We start from the raw sequence: 17,026 nt of genomic DNA, 5'->3' as shown, positions 1-17,026 counted from the left end.
TGTACGTAGTCCCGTCGAAAATGCACAGATTTTTAACTGGATTATACCAAGTGTATCGGTGGCTGACCACGTTTGTTATATAGAGATATAGCAAATATATCACAATAAAAAGAACACTGAAGGGGAGGGTACTGAACCATTCTTTTTGTTAATTAAACAAAAAAGGCATGGAAGTGAAAACAATAGTATGTATCTTTTTGTAATGTCAATCACCTAACTGAACAGAAGCAACTTCTAATGTAAAAAAGTTTGAGCAGGTGACTGGAATTATAGTTGCAACAGGAAGACTTCCGGCTGCAGATCTCGTCTCATGGTTTTTAACAACAAAGAAATAGAGATGAGATGAGAGATGAGCAAACACCATATGTGCTAACTGAGATAAACAAAAATATGCAGCCTGACCCAAGTGTCATAATTAAAATATAAAATCTTCCCTCCCCCCCCCCCCCCCCCCCCCAAAAAAAAAGAAGAAAACGAAAAGGAAAAAAAGAAAGGAACATGCGTAGGGGCAGACATTGTTTCCTAATGGTGCCACGTCCCCACAACTCCCTCCCCTCTCCTTTCGCCACCGCCACTTTCCGTTGCCCCATCACCTCCCAAACACTTACAACCCGCCTACCCTTTGCATTTCAAAGCTAAAAATCTTGCAGTAAAGCCAACTTTTGAAACTACACTTTTGCCCAATTTAAGTGCACATATCTTTGTTTGAGCACTTCTACAGACAATACAACAAAGAAAGAAGGAACTTTGATTGTGCCCACAGGAAGTTAACATTATTGGAAAAAAAAAAAAAAAAAAGAAGTAAAAATGGCTTTTTTTAATAAAGTGTTTAAATTAGGCTAAATTTATTTTTTGACGAAATTTAAACATTTCTATAAATTGTTTTGTAAGATTAAATTAAACTAAAGTGATACCAGTCCATAGCACATGCATAGGCCTACAGGCATAGTATTTAATGAGCAAAATACCAAAACGTTAAAGACTCAATGTTTGCCTTTTTTTTTCTCTCATGAAATATGCCAAGGCAGTTTAGTTTATAGGGAAAAATAGGCCATGCGTCATACATTTAAATAAAATATTACTGTGTTTGTTTGTTTTCTTTTTTTTTTTTTTTTACGGATGCATAAGTTTGGTGAGCACTGTTATTTCAAGATGCAGCTCAGCAGAGATTTGACAGTTTTGTGCTTGAACCTTTCTTCTTTGATTAAGCTGCCAACCTGGCTTCCGAGAGTAGCCGATCTGGCACAAATTTTCCTCCACTTTTGCGTCGCCCAGGGCAAAGTGACCAGGGTCGGGGGCCTCCGCGCGGCCCTGGTAGAAGCTACCCCGCTGGTCTCAGGGGAAAGGAGATCGGCCTCTTCTTTGCACGAAAGAACAGTGCTCAGAACAAGTGGGCTCAGAAGAACCAAGTGAGCAGTCTGCTCTTTCCTATTGTTCACCCTTCGTCAGGTGTCGCATCATCAGCTTCTCAGTATGTGCCACTCAACCCTCTCTCAAACGCTGAGATTCTACTAAGCAATACTACCGTTACGACTATTGTGGAGACTGTCTTTAGGTTTGAGTGTGGGAGTGAGAAGGTTCCAGGGGTGCGAAAAAGGTCTTGTCTTACGATTCTTGTCTTCATAATCTCTTGACCTAAGGTTGGACTGTTTGTGCTGGTGAAGTCAGAAGTGAGTTTGAGTTTACGAGTTTTAGCTCATCAGTTTGATCAAGTTCGTGAGTTGAGAGTTCCCGAGTTTGAGTGAGGCTGTGTGCATAAGTTCGACAGAGCTTGTGAGTTGGGTATTTCTGAGTTTTAGTGAGTTTTTGTCCTCGAGTTTGTGAGTGTGCATGAGTTTGGAGTTGGTTTTCTAACTGTTTGTGGATGAAGACATGATGATTTTCGGTTTCGAGCCGGTTGCGAGTTTGAAAGAGTTGAGCCTGAAGTGCCGACCTCTGCTATCCAGAGGGTTGCCCTGTCTATCGATCCCGAGAGCCAGCAGGAGTTGAGGCACATCATCCGGGGCATCCGCAGCGAGGAGGGCGAGGGCCACGAGCGGATCGACGCCATCAACAGCGTGGCACTGGACTATCTGGAAGGCCACGGGTCCGGCAGCAGTTCGGCATGGGGCAGTCCGGGGCACGTCACCGGCGCGGGGCTGACTCGTAATCCGACTCTGGACGAGAGGTTCCGTAAGGACCTGGAGGTCAAAGCCGGGTCGGCCGACTTCAAGAAGATGCTGGAGTTTCGGAAGTTGCTGCCGGCCTACAAGATGAAGCAGGTGCATTCTCCCAGATCGCTCGCTTCCGTCCAGTCAAGTGGGAGTTAACGAGAGAGCGACTTGTACAGAACGCTTCTTTTAATAATTTTATGTTCATTCATTTAAGCTACGACTATTGGACAGGAGATAGAACTATAGGGGGCGCTCTGACCCGTTTGTTTCTCCACACCTCGGTGTTTATTTAACACAAGGCCTGTGCACATGTCCACAGGCCTTATGGGCGTGTCCATGTCATCTTCTACAAGAGAGCGAGGGGCACAGTGTAATGTAGAAAATACCAACAATCGACGAAGTGACGCTAAGTGCCAGATCCATCCCAAAAGCAGTCATCAGAGAATGTGAGCTTGACCCACTTGGGCTTTTGTGCTGAGCTGGGCACCGTGCATGCTGCATTGTTTATGCAGGCCGGAGTGGTTACAAAAGAGCCCCTCCATTGGTTATGTCAGCCGAGCACTGAGTCATTTAATTTGTTATCCCCATCCGTGTAGTTCTAAAGTTAACCGCTTGGGCGTCACGGTCTGTCCTCGTCCCCAATATGTGATGGGCGTTCTCACTTCGTAGTTTGTGATCACATTTTTTTTGCTTCTTGTCTCTTGGTTGACAGGTTCTTTGGGTAAACTTTTTTGGTGTTTAGAAGAAAACTGGTCACATTTATCGAACTGTCTCTGCTCGATATTTCTGCATTTGAATTGCACAGGGATATCACAATTTTTCTATCACGGCCTGTTCACACATTCATTACAACACTATCCCTGAGGTATTAGTCAGCATTAATAACAGCGTTGACCCTGTCGATGCATGCTAACTTTGCGCTAGAGTAGTGATACAGCCCTGCATCATTGCTAAGAATAAAAATGTGTAATCCGGCTTGTAGCCGGATCGCACATTTAATATTTTTTGTGCCTGCACTATGGAAGCAATAAATTTTGAAGTTATTTCGTGGAGCCTTTGGTGCTGGGCACAGGTTCTTTCCAAAACTTATGATCACTCTTTTATCTTTTTTGTTTTCTTCTTTTCCAAAGCAAATAGTGGACTTGATTGAAAGCAACCAGGTGGTGGTGATCAGCGGAGAGACGGGCTCCGGGAAGACGACCCAGGTGATCTGCTTGTTCCTTCCGTAGAGGCATTCCTCCCGTTTTCAGGGGCTTGCAGGGCCTCCAGTTCACCCTTGCTGAGCTGTCTGGGGCCTGCAAAGTTCTAGAATTGAAAACTCCAATGTTGACCCTTTCTAAAGGGGGCTCTCTGAATTCCAGATTCCACAGTTCATACTGGACACCTACATCAACGAGGGGAGAGGGTCCACATGTCGTGTCATCTGCACCCAACCCAGACGAATCAGCGCCATAACGGTGAGTATGTATGCGTCTCACACTTCTGCGGCACGTGAGTTACTTGACCATTTATGATAATGCACAAATAGAATCCACGAGGTAATTACTATAGGGTTTGCACCATTTGGAGAAAAAAAACAACATGTAAACTAATCAGTTTTTTACATTTGACGAGGTTGCCTCCGTTTGAAGAGCAAATCCACCAAGAAAACATTTCTTGTGTACCCGTGCTGGTGAGAGTGCTCACCTTTGTTTGCTGTATAGTATGTCATAATTGGTTAGACTCAAGAATATAAATCATTAACAAATTTTACTCTACCAACTGCCCACCCTTAAATTTTCTTATAGTTTTTTTCAGAAGTCTTCATAGGCTCTTAATGGATATTTTATGGTAGATGGACTATTGCTCAGCTAAATTCTTTTTACATAGACATTTTGTAAAATAATAATTTTTTTCTTTCTAGTAGTAGTTTTGGGTAACGCCTTTCACTTTTTCATTGGTTAAGGTGGGGAACCTTCAGATTGATCGAAACTTGAACAATTGGCAGTAAAAGCTGTACTTTGATACTGTAGCAAATATGGTATAAATGATGACATTCTTCGACTGATCTTTTTTCACGTAAAATACTCAGCAAAATGTGCAAGTTGCTTACAGCTTTGGGAAAGAACAAGGCAGGCTTTTCTATAAGCGATCTACATGCCCTTTTGATACCAACCATTACTTCAAACATTTGCAACTGCCTGTGCAAGAGAAAAACTTGAAACAATGTTTTGGGTGCCGTTTTTTGGCATAATATAAAAGCACATCTTGATCTTGTCTCAGTGTCCAACTAGACTTACATGCAGAAAGTTGACAATAGAGAGCTATATGAAAATAGGAATTAGGCACAGATTATTCCCATTATTTGTTATCCGACGTAAACAGCAGCAGTCCTTTGGTGCCATTTATTTTGCGGGTATTGCCGGAGGTACACTGTGCGACATTGTTAGCACCAGGCACGACTTTTGCGTGTTACCGCTTTTTACTTAAACAGGGTATTGATGGGCTCCTAATTTTATCGTGTACTATGGTCCCAAATGAGCACTTTCCACGATAGTAGTAGTAGTCCTGATGGCAGCCTTTGAATTCTTACACAAAAACATTAAAAAATGGCAATCGCTTGTTTGTGCTAACCGTCTTGCACAGTGCGCATTTGGTGTCATTTAGGAGTGTTTTTTCATATGCATGAGACGCTCCAATGTTGTCATTCGTTGCACCTGTCTTTCACCGTGTTCAGGTGGCAGAGAGAGTGGCAGCCGAGAGAGGGGAGCGGTGCGGCGACGCGTCTGCGGGATATCAGATCAGGCTGGAATGGTAACGGGACTTCTGAAAATGCTACCGGGTCGATAACGTTTGCGGTAGCCTCCGTGAATGGACTGCACCGCGACGTGGCGCTGATATATATATGCTTTTTTTCTCTTCTTTCGTTAGCAGATTGCCCCGAGACCGAGGCTCCATCCTCTTCTGCACGACGGGAATCCTTCTGCAGCAGTTGCAGAGTGATCCGTGAGTTTCGTCATTAATTCTTTTTAATTGTTTCTAAAGAACACAAATATAAAGCCACATCCCCGTTTAGGTGTGGGGACTGGGCAGTGCATCCTCGGGTTTTAAATGCATAAAACAAACAAATTGCACATGAACGCATTGCAAAAATTTTAAACCATCAATGCAAGTACTACGTGAGCAATGTATTATGCTGAAGAAGCGAGACTCATTGCAGAAAAACACCGACACTCGACAGCGTATATTAAAGAATCGTGCAATGAATAGAACTGCTAAAAGAATTGAAAACCATAGACCAGGGGTGGAAGCGCTGCGCCAATTGCGCCACCCTGCGCCAATTCACTTCCCTGCGCCAGCCTGCTCCAAAACGCCAATTTCAACTTTTTTTTTTTTTAGTGTTTTCTTTAAATTTAGCGGAAAACGGTTGGCCACGGGCCACCATGTGGTGTGTACTTTTGCTTAGGTGTCACTGCGGGTGACTCGTACCAACTCGACTGGGGCTCCGAACCATGTCTAACCTCAGGGCGAAGCGCCGATTTTAGTTCATCGAGAGTGCGATGTCGTTTTTTACTACAAAGAGCTTGATATACGAACACATCGGTTTGGTTTCGGGCATATGGTTGGCGCGGTTGGAGCGCGCATGCAGTTGCCCGTGGTCCCGATTTGCCGTGATCGTGGGAGTTGGTGCCTCGGCACCGGTGGGCTACCTTGGCCATTAACATGAGCAGAAGTAAGTGGTCTTTACTAGCTTTACCTGTTATTTGGTAGCCTACCATATTTGGACGCTTAGCCGTGAAGAATCGCGAGCACAGGCACATCCGTTCTCGAGCTCAATTTGTCTTATCAAAACAAAACCAAAACCATCATTGTGTGCGCGAATGTGCACGCTGTCGTGTGTTGTCTCCCGCCGTCAGACCACTAGCGAAAACAATACCCGCGATCGTAAGCGAGTTGGTTAATTGGCAGTGCTACACTTTTTTGTTTCTTTCCTTTAGCGTGGAGGAGTGGGGGTGACATCAGAAATGCCGTACAACACTCCCGCGCTGCCGATTCCTGTCAAGAACGTACCTTAACTTGCTATAGCCACCCTACTCGTATAAGTTTCGGGTATAGGTGTATCTGGTTGGGGGGGGGGGGGGGGGGGGGGGGTGGGGGGTTGGGTAGGGTAGAGAGAAGTTGGTGGGCTTTTTGTCACGTAAGAAGGCAGCCTGCCCCGCAGGGATCACCGCCTGATCAGCTACATCTCATTTTCAGTCTCGTTCAAACTGCCTTCTCTTAAAGCACTTCTACTGAGTGCACAAGAACTCATAAGCAAGGGTGAGGCAGTTAAGGACATGGACAAGGTGGGGAGTGGACACCTCCTGCTAAGAGATGTGAACTAAACTGCCCAAAGTACTCGAGCGCATAAAAGAAATTGACTCTGCTCTTCAAACTGTGAAAAAAAAGGTGAACTTCAGTTGTTTCTAAATTACACAGATTCAGCTTAGTCACAACCCCTTTTTTTTACATGGAGCCTGTGGGCTCTTCTAGTCAGTGTTTATGCTGCATATGTATTAGTGGCTGTGATATCTTTAAGACAATATATTTTTCCATCCAAAGTAATATAGATATAGCTTTGTATGTTAACTTGGGTGTAGGGATTACTGTATTTTATGAACAGTGATTAAGAACATTTGTATTTAATGAAAACAGGTCAGCAAGGACTGCTTTATTCTGAGACATGTTGTGGTAAGTTAATTTTTTTATGGAGACACGCAATGCACAGCATTTTATGGAGTACATAAGGTTGCGTTGCTCTTCTAGTCGATGCTTAAAGCTGCATATGTACGAGCGACTGTGGTAGTCTAAAGATATAAAATACACATTTTATTTTGCATCTGAATTTTTGTCAAATGTCAGTAGCCTTGTATTTTGTTACTAAACTTGATACAGTCGCCAATCAATTTTTCGGACGCCGATTTTTCGGACACGTATAATTATTCGGACGTTTTAGCCGAACCGTCACTCACCCCATAGAGTTAATGTATAACATTGACCGAAATTTCGAACGCCATAAAGCTTATTGCTCAATATTTCGGACATAATTTTCATGATTTCTTCAGTTTACAGTCACAAAACACCGCCGCGAGCTTAGTTGCCGCTATTTTGGTTGTTTTGATTTTACCCTGTAGCCTCGATACAAAGTCCTACACAATAAACAAGCTGGGTTGATGCTATAGTAGGGTTTTCCGGTTACGCTATAGCCCATTGTTATGGTTCTTCCAGTTCTTCTCATGGTTCGTGTTTTTCGAGTGCGACCGCGAGAAGAGAGGCTGTCTGCTGTTCTTGTGGTCTTTGAGCCAAAGGTTTTTTTGCTGAGAGGCTTAGTATTGAAGCGAAAATGGCGGACTAAACATTGTCTCCAAATACCGTATTTACTCGAGTAATAGCCGCACTATTTATGAACAAGGCCCTTGTGTCTGCTTTCCCGTAAAGCACATATACAGTCAATCATCGCGTTGCACATAAATAACATAGCGAATAACTAGATCAAGAACACAGGTCTCCATACAAATGCAATCTTCACAGATGGTACCTTCGTGCGAGGACGCTATCTCTGTCCTGTAAACAGCTGGAGCCATGCTGTGGATCGCGGTGATTGGCAATCCGCGTGCTCCGTGGAAAAGCGCACGCTCAGGTTTCCTTCATAAACAGTGCGGCTATTACTCGAGTAAATACGGTAGTACCAAATGGGGCCAAGTTCAAGCTCCCTGTTTGTGCCAACGAAGGCGCCGACAAAGCGCAGCACCATGATCAAACAGATCAACAAAAAAGTGAAAAGTGAACAATATTAAGTGGAAGTTTCACGAGAACTTAAAATGGACGTCAAGCAAGTGGAAAGTGTCCAATACGCAGCGGAATATGCGCGGAAAGTTAATATTTTGGCTGAGATCAACTTTTCGGACCGTTTGATTATTCGGACCATTTCGGAGTCTCCTCAGAGTGCGAAAAATAGGTCAGCGACTGTATAGGGCTTTTTAAGTAGTGATTGAACATGTGTATTCTTTATTAAACAAAAACTGTAGTCAGCGAAGGTAGTTTATCTGACACCTTGCAGTGGTTTAGTTTTCTGGATACATGTTTACAATTGGTCTATTAAGTAGACGGTTTTGTACTGGCGTGGCTCAAGCTAGGCTTTTATTGTCGGGGCCTCCCATATAAAGTCTATCATGACTCTGCCTGCTGCCGGAATGGTTCTCAAAGCCTTTCCTTTGCATAAATGGCAAATATTCCATATTTCAATGCAATAGAAATAGAAAGGTGTGTATGTATGTTGCTTGAAAATTATTCTGGGATGTGCATGCATATATTTTTGCTACATTTTCACATTTAGAAACAAATCACTTTTAGACATTTGTTTGGCCTCCGTGACCTGCTGCAAAACCTACTTCGACGGCTACAAAGCTTATTTTTGCTGCTCCCGAGCTGCTCTAAAGCGAGCGTTTTACTGCTCCAAAACTGCTCCAAAGTGGGACTTTTGCTGCTCCCAGCCCTGATACAAAAGGCTCTAGCCCGCTTCCACCCCTGATAGACACATGAGTGATAAAGTCCTATGAAATCTAATGGTCTCTTCAATAGAATTAACGTGCTATGCGAGTTCCCTTTTCTTTTTTTAATTTAGATTGGCTCGAGGAAAAGGCAGTACTCTGTCAGTTTTTCTTCATTTGTTTTAGGGGCAAAGCTCCTTAGGGTCTAGCCTTGTCCGTCTGGCGTCCGTGCTCACATCGATTGCCATCCCATCTCTCTTCTTAAAAAAAGGAAAAATGTTTGCGCAGTCGACAGGATTCGAGCCTGTGCGAGGAGACCCCAATGGATTTTTAGTCCATCGCCTTAACCACTCGGCCACGACTGCGGGACGAGTAGGGGGCTCTGAGATGTGGTACAGTGTAGACCGCATATGACGTATGTTGCGGGAGTCGCGAAAATCTGCACTATAAGCGGTACCGCGCTATAACCAAAGCATCAATTTTTCAGGCCAAAATGCGTGCCATCAGACAACTTACCTTTGTAAAAGAATTTATTTTATGTTAGATGAAAAATAAAGCTTATTTTGAGGAACGTCTTTATTTCACCAGACTAGTACACTTCTCTCTCAAGTGTGTCACACATTTTGAAAGAAATGAGCGACTTTTGCCTGGCGCAGCCTTTTAACGGCGTCGCGGGTTGCAGACGGATGTTGCGAGCGTTCTGGATTGCTAACCCTAATCACTTTTCTCCGGCAATGAAAACGCGTGAAAATTCGTATCCTTTATACGGTACGCGCCGGTAATACCTTCGACTTGAGCACAGGCATGAAATGCTCCAAACAAGAAATTTGGGCGATGTTCGAAAACACAAATGCTTAGAAAGCACCACTGTAGTCGAAAAAAACAAGCACGACGACACGGGCATTTCTGTCGTCTTGAGAGTGCCGCCACAACATCGCCGCACGAGTCGGTGGATCTTCTCTCCTAGTACGTGCTGGGTTATCATAGAGACACACAACGAAAATTCACAGTCAAGGATAGCGCTTTTACGTGGAACGATGAACTTCTACCACACCGTCTACGTCGACGATCAAAACCGACGCCATGTTTGCGGATAAAAGCAGCCGGCCGGCCGGCCCGCAACCGGCATGCAACGCGCGCGAACACTTCTCCTCGATTTGCGATTGGTCTGTCGTTGCGGTTGTTTCCAACGCACAGAGCGGAGGGACGCACGCACGTGAACGACACGTGCGTGCGTCCCTCCGTCGCTATGGCAACTGAAGCCTCTCTCTTCGCTTCTCCCCGCTTCTTCGAGCAACCTCCTTGCCCCGTGAGTGCCACTTGTGGCGTTGTTGCAGCTCGCGCCGTTATCTAGTGTCGCACAGGGAAGCGTGCTCTCTGCGTCGGTCAGTCGGGGCGGTCGCCGGGCTGTTTCGAAAACCGCACTATAACCGGTATTTCCCTTCGCGCGCCTGCATTTTAAGTGGTATGTAATTACATGGAGTTCTATGGCAGGTTAACCGGTGGTTTAAAAAAGCTGCGTCATACCCGGTCCTGCACTATAAGCGGTTACGTTGTAAGTGGTCTATACTGTAGTAACTCAAGAGCTGGGGATGTCATGGATGAAACGTTGCATTGAGCCGCTCAATGTCTATAGAGGAGAGGGCGCTGCGGTCAAATGCGTATATAATCGCGCTAAACTTTGCATGCAATGGCTCAACGTTTATAGACAAAAAAAAAAAATCAGCATCATCAGTACTACCTATGAACAAAGTCAGTATCATCAGCACCACCAGAGCTTCGCCCCAATGAACATCATTCACCACGTGAAGATGCGGTCAATTTTTTCATTTTCAAACCTTGCATAAAATCTTTAAAGGAATTGCTTTACAGATTCAGTATGACAAGCATGCTTTCTGGAAAAAAACTGACCACTTTTTTGTATTTGCTCTATATTTATTTTTATCCACATGGGTCGCTAATTACATTCATTCTTATTTAAAACAAGTCTGAGTTGTTCTATGACTATTCATATTTTTTGAAGTTATGAAAGAATAAACAAACAGGACAAACGAGATGACATATGCATATTGTTTTCCTTTCATTTATTTCTCATCTTATTCCTCTTGTATATTTAGGTCTTTTTTGTGCTGTTCAACCCTCGATTCACGTCCGTCTCACAACGTCGCAGCTACATTGCGAGTGCATCGCATGTGATCCTGGACGAGGTGCATGAGCGGGACCTGCAGACGGACTTCCTGGCCATTGTTTTAAAGGACCTGCTCACGGTGCGTCCTGACCTCCGGGTGGTCCTCATGAGCGCCACCATCAACGCCGACCTCTTCTCCCGCTACTTCGGTGAGATGGCTGCACATGCATTCTCTACCGACAGAAAGGAACAAGTCGCAAAGTCTTTGAATACTCAAAAAACTTGCGTTAGCTTGAAAGAGTTCAGGCTTCTACAGCTCCTGTAGGTGGTTCCGTGTGTCTTCGGGATCAGAACCTATTTCTATGCTAGTGATCACTTTAAAAGCACCAGGTGTTCGGGAGAAAAAAGATTCGTGTCCTCCTTGAAAAGATAAACCATGCCTCTCTGAATGCTCGGTCTCCACCCAAATGTGGTGCTGGTGGTTCATACCGGATGCCAACATTCCAGAAGTTGCTGTTATCCAATTTAAAAGTTGTAAGGAATTTTCCACAAATTCGCATCATTCATCATCATGCACTCATAAACTTAGTTGACTGTAATTTTTTTTTTCTCCCAGAATGGATTGTAATTTTTGTATCGAATAACGGGAGGTTGTGAAGTTTTGACATTTGGTCTCGACCACTACTGCCACATTTGGGCGGAGATTGAGTGTCCGGTGATTCTAGTATGTTGTTTACAGTAGGTAGAAGGGAAAAAAAAAAGCCTTCTTCTGCGAATTTTATGGGCTTTGGGCCCTCCAACCACCAAGATCAGATAACTGTCTGCTGCTCCTCGATGGCAAAAACCTAGGGGTGTTGCCGTTTCGTACGTGCTGCCCTTCCCAGGAAGTGGGCCACGCCACCTATTGGGAATTGTTACAGTCTTCCCTAAAGCCGCGGTCGCACGTGCCCTGCTCTCGTACTTGGTACGAGAAACAGTCTGCTGGCACTGTCTGGGGCGCGTGTCTTGCTCGTACAACGGTCACGTTGTTCATGCAAAAGCCGCCTGCAGACTTGTTCCAAGCACAGACATATGTACGATCATGCTTTGAATATGCTTGAGGCATGTCTGCACATAATTCTGTCATCATGTCTCGAGCGAACACCGTGTCTTTTGTATGGGCATTGTGACTGTGGCTTTAAAAAGCATCTTCTCTGTGAGAAAGTTAATAATGCTTGCAGTGGATTTTTTTTTCCTTGGACAATAGCGCCTTTTTTGGTGTAAATTTAAACGAAACAACAATATAACCTAGGGGTGTCGGAGCAGTAGCAGTAGCACCGCCTATTGTCGGAGAATGCACGAAACAAGCTCTGAAACCAGAACGGGTACCAAACTTTAAACCCCTCGGCCGCTAATTACGAGCGTCGCTCGTAATTAGCGGCCACGGGGTTTAAAGGGTGTCGAGTCTCGATGCAAAGTGGTATGAATTCGCACAATGCCTGCATCATGTGTTTTTTTTATTTATCCTAGAAAAGTGGTCTTTTGCGGAAGCTTTTTATGCTTTTTTAGATTTTGTGATGTTTGGCGGTTCCTGGTGTGATAGCGAACTGCATATGGTGCTCCAATGACAGCGGAAGCCCTACAATGGGGGTCATAGAATTTGGCATGCGCGATAATTCTCCTCAGTTGCAATTTCATATCTGCAATTTGCTGGGAATATAAGTTTTCAATTAATGATTTTGTAAACATCATGTCCCAATTTTGTGAATTCTTACGAGTCCCATGTTAGGATGATCTCTCATTAAAAGAAATTTTGTTTCAGTTCTGCCATATATCCTAGAGCTAGTAGAAACTTTGTAAAGTTGTGTTGCTATAGGCCAATAATTTAAAACAACAGGAATAGCATAACTTTTTTTCTTCTCATGGTTAAGCTTTTTTGTTATTTTTTCATCTACTGTGTTGCAGATAGCGACAGTACCAAATTTACTGAAGTTTTTTTAAGCGAGCATTGTTCAAACCTCTGAAACTGAAAAAAAAAACACACTTGGAAGTTTGTTTTTTTTTCTTTAAAGTTTAACATCCTTTTTTTACTTAGGATTTATCAATTCTCTATTCATAGGGACCAGATTAATTAAAGGACACATACAAAGGAAAAAAACATTTTTTTTTTAAACAGGCTAGAGAAGAAAGCATATTATAAAACAAATTTATAATGAAAGAAAAAATTTAGAGCTATATTGTCGGCAGAAGTCGGCATTTTAGGTCGCCCTCATCCACCCTCACCTTCACAGCCACACTCACCTAAGCCCCTCACTCACCCTCACCCTCACAGCTACACTCACCTTCAGCCCTTCACTCACCCTCACTGAACCTCACGGCCCTCATGCACTCATGGACCCCACACCCCTCACGCACTCACGACCCTCACGCACACAAGGCCCTCACACCCCTCACCGCACCATGACCCTCACGCACTCATGCCCCTCACGCCCCTCATGCACTCATGGTCCTCACGCCACTCACCGCCCTCACGCCCCTCACTCACACATGGCCCTCATGCCCCTCATGCACTCACCGCCCTCACGCCCCTCACTCACTCATGGCCCTCACGCCCCTCATGCACTCACCGCCCTCATGGCCCTCACGCCCTCATAACCCTCACGCCTCTCACGCAATCACCGCCCTCACGGCCCTCACGCACTCATACCCCTCACACCTCTCATGCACTCATGGCCCTCATGCCACTCAGGCCCACTTCAGATGGGGCAATTTCGCCCAGAAACTTGACATCACAACACCAGCAACACGGGCCACCCACATTCACACACAGCAACTAATATCTGCAATTTGCCATCATCATCACGAAATTTTATTTTTCTTGCACTATTTAGACTCCCAATCACGCGCTATAAACATGTTTTAAGCATTTAAATCTTGTTTTAGAATACTAATGCATCTTTCTGAAACAGTTTATTTCTAAAAACGATCAATTTAAACCCAGAACCAAGTCTTCTTTTGTCATCACCACCGGCACGAGGTATCACATGAAAATATTGCGTTCCTGATTGCATGCAGCCGCTTCAAATGTCTTCGAATTGCTCTGAGTTGTTCGCTTGTTTCGAGCCGGACCCAATCTCAGAAATTCGTGTTGATCTACGGAAAGCTAGGGAACAACCCGCCTGCAACACCAAAATTGCTGAGAAAGTTGCTCCGTCTGAAGGGGTCCTCACGCATTCACCATCCTCACGCCCCTCACTAACTCATGGCCCTCACGCACTCACCGCCCTCACGGCCCCCACACTCCTCATGCCCCTCACGCACTCATGCTACTCACACTCACCACCCTCACGCCCCTCACGCACTCGTGGCCTTCACACCCCTTACGCACTCATGGCCCTCACACCCCTTACCGCCCTCACGGCCCTCATACCCCTCATGCACTCATGGCCCTCACGCCACCCACCGCCCTTACACCCCTCACGCACTCATGGCCCTCACACCCCTCACGCACTCACCGCCCTCACGGCCATCACACACTCACGGTCCTCACAGCCCTCACTCACCCTTACTCACCCCCACACTCATGAATTGTCCTGGTTCTTGTTTCTGATATGTATAGTTTTGTTGTTTGTATGTACCCCACACCTGCAGGGGCCTGTTCAAGGCCTGCAGGTGTGGGGTTTTTACAATTTCTGGACTTACACATTCACGTGGAGGGGGGTCTATGTTGGGAGTACGGAAAAATGGCCGCAAAACCCGTTTTGAGTAGGAAAAGTTGCCATGCTAAATCAGTAAAAGCAGGTGTAGTCAAATCTCTAATCAGCAACGCACTGGATAAGTCGTGTGCCCATTTTATGGGTTGTGCGGTAGAAAGGCAGTGGTCAAGGTTAGAGGATGCAGGCTATGACAGTGTGTTCATAAAAAGGCAATTGGAACTAGAGCAAAAGGCTAAGCAACGACCAGAAAAGGAAGCGAAAAAGCATTATGCGGTTATTCCGTATTTTCACGCAATTTCTCATAACCTTAAAGCATGCGCAAAATATTTTTTTATAGATGTAGCGTTTAAGTCCGACTTTAAGCTGAACCGTTTGACACCGTTTCAGACGAGTCAGAAAGTGTGTCAGAAAGCGCACCATGAGAAGTCGGTTGATTGCAAGGAAGGGGTGGTCTATGAAATACCACTGGAATGCGGTTTCAAGTATGTGGGGCAGATGGCAAAGGTGTGTAAATGATAGATTGGTAGAGCACAAAAGAAATGTAAAAATAAACGCATCCAATTCAGAGATTGCTAAACACATTAGTGAGTGTAACAATTGTACGGCACATTGGTCGCAAACTGACATTGTGCACAGAGAACGCAACAACACTAAGAGGCTCATAAGAGAGACAGTTTGTATCAAATCCATCGGCAATTGTATCAGCCCTCTTTCGATGCAACTCGGAAGTAGTTCCAAGAAATTTCTTAAAATCTAACAAGATTTTTTTTTTTTTTTGTAATAGTTGTAAGTGAACGTGGGATTAGTCGTTTTGGGGGCAGGGGTTCAGTCGGAAGTCTTATCAGTTCTCGGTTAGATATTGCACAGCCTTTCCAGACTCCGGTTGGAATGGCAGTGGTTCCGTGTGCTTGTTTTGTTTTAGTTGTTTTGTTCAAGGTCCTAAACTTCCAGTTGGGATTGAGGTCACCGTGTACGGTGGAGGTGAAAACCAGTGTGGGTAGGATTGTATAGAGAACAAAGGATGACCTTGTGACGTCGGTGGTCGATGGTTAGATTGTGGGTATATAAGACTTTGAGGAAATAAACACAGTAGCTGAGTTTGAGACGTTCTTTTCCCCTGTCTTTCTTCTTCGACTCCGTTTCCTTGCTTTTACCACAGTCTCGGGTTTTCTACATTATGACTAAATATATATATATTTTTTTATGAGAAGTGGTTTTTTATGACAGATATGTCATATCCATGCACTTAACAAAAATTTTTGGGAGGTTCAGTGTTCCTTTAAAGGGTCCCCGAAATCATCAGCGCAATCCAATTAGTCACCCCATACCGTATCAAATTAAAAATGAATTTCTGGAATTATTAGTTTGATTCTGCAGTCGAAAGGTAGTCGCTGCGAGAGGACCCAAGAAAACAATCTGCAGCAATCGCAGTCTTTTTCTGTCCATTCAACTCTGCCACAGATGAAAGTGGTTATCACGAGGCCTGTGTGTCCTGTAATTTGCCTTTTTTTTTGTAGTACACTAATATGTTGTTGTTTTTTTTGTGCACGTCCTTAGGTAACTGCCCCATGCTGGAGATTCCGGGCATCGCTTATCCGGTGGAAGTGCACTACCTGGAAGATGTCCTTGAATTCACCAGGCAAGTGAGGCAACCTTAAAAGCATGAGACATCAGTAATAGGCACATTGTAGGTCATTTTTTTTAAAGGTTAACTGCAAAGAAAAAAAAGTTTTTTTAAACAGCCTAATTGGGTCAAGCATGTCAAAAAAAAATTTTCCGCGAGAGAAAAAAATTTTTACAGCAATATTTATTGCGTGAGACCGATTTTAGTTTGCGGCTATTTCGTCCGTTTTGAATCGCGTGCCACGAAGTTGGTATTTCGTGACGTTGATTGCCAATCGGCTGCTATACTTCTCATTGGCTAAGAGTTTGATTGACAGCTTAGATCTTGGTTGTTAAACCTTGGTTATATGTTGCAGTTTTCTTTTGAAAGGCATAATTTTACGTTTAAAGAATAACCCATGTGATGAGAGTTATTAATCTTTACAAAATGTTTACAAGACGGGCGCTTCCGTTTGGATCCATACCATAACAAACAAAAGCTTCGCCATTCTTTCATGGCCGCCGAAGTCTCTGCTCCCGCCTGTCTCACCTACCTCGACTAATCGTTTCGCCGAAATTACAGGTGTTTCGTGCTGACTCAGGTGCTTGAGTGAGACTTCTTGAAGTGAAGTAGTGTGTGTTTAGCAGCTGTCGCAGGTATTAGTGATAGGAAGCGACGCGGGGTTTTGACTTTCATAGCGCGGTTCTTTCATTTTCCTCTTTGCTGGCTTAGTGTGCTTTTTTGTTTGTTTGCTTGCGCGTGTAAATACCGACTTTTCGGAGATGTCAGATGAGTGATCCCGACAGCGAGCCTTCCAGCAGCCATTTTTCCCCGAAAGGAATGCTATTGGCTGGAGGCAATCGGGCGTTTGCGTAGCGACAAACGTGTCTAGTTGCGTTCTCGTCATATTGCTCTAGAGGCCGTCGAGATTTGCCCCG

The 17,026-nt window shown here is 44.5% G+C and overlaps 1 protein-coding gene and 1 non-coding gene across 2 annotated transcripts in view; one reads left to right on the top strand and one right to left on the bottom strand.

Annotated features, from left to right (window-relative positions):
• The window catches only part of LOC115311560 (ATP-dependent DNA/RNA helicase DHX36), a 93,520-nt gene that overhangs the window by 10,595 nt on the left and 65,899 nt on the right, over positions 1–17,026 (top strand). The window contains exons 3-10 of the mRNA XM_040207760.3: positions 1,276–1,409; positions 1,947–2,261; positions 3,284–3,358; positions 3,515–3,610; positions 4,870–4,946; positions 5,064–5,138; positions 10,833–10,999; positions 16,043–16,124. Coding sequence (XP_040063694.2) covers positions 1,276–1,409; positions 1,947–2,261; positions 3,284–3,358; positions 3,515–3,610; positions 4,870–4,946; positions 5,064–5,138; positions 10,833–10,999; positions 16,043–16,124 — 1,021 coding nt within the window. The remainder of the gene's footprint in view (positions 1–1,275; positions 1,410–1,946; positions 2,262–3,283; positions 3,359–3,514; positions 3,611–4,869; positions 4,947–5,063; positions 5,139–10,832; positions 11,000–16,042; positions 16,125–17,026) is intronic.
• On the bottom strand, positions 8,946–9,027 carry Trnaf-aaa. Its single transcript has one exon. It is a non-coding gene; the product is annotated as a tRNA-Phe (tRNA).

Source organism: Ixodes scapularis, unplaced genomic scaffold, assembly GCF_016920785.2.
Source record: "Ixodes scapularis isolate PalLabHiFi unplaced genomic scaffold, ASM1692078v2 PGA_scaffold1__304_contigs__length_218370807, whole genome shotgun sequence".
Taxonomy (NCBI): domain Eukaryota; kingdom Metazoa; phylum Arthropoda; class Arachnida; order Ixodida; family Ixodidae; genus Ixodes; species Ixodes scapularis.
The sequence above is the reverse complement of the archived record's forward strand: the minus strand, read 5'-3'. Positions and strand labels throughout refer to the sequence as shown.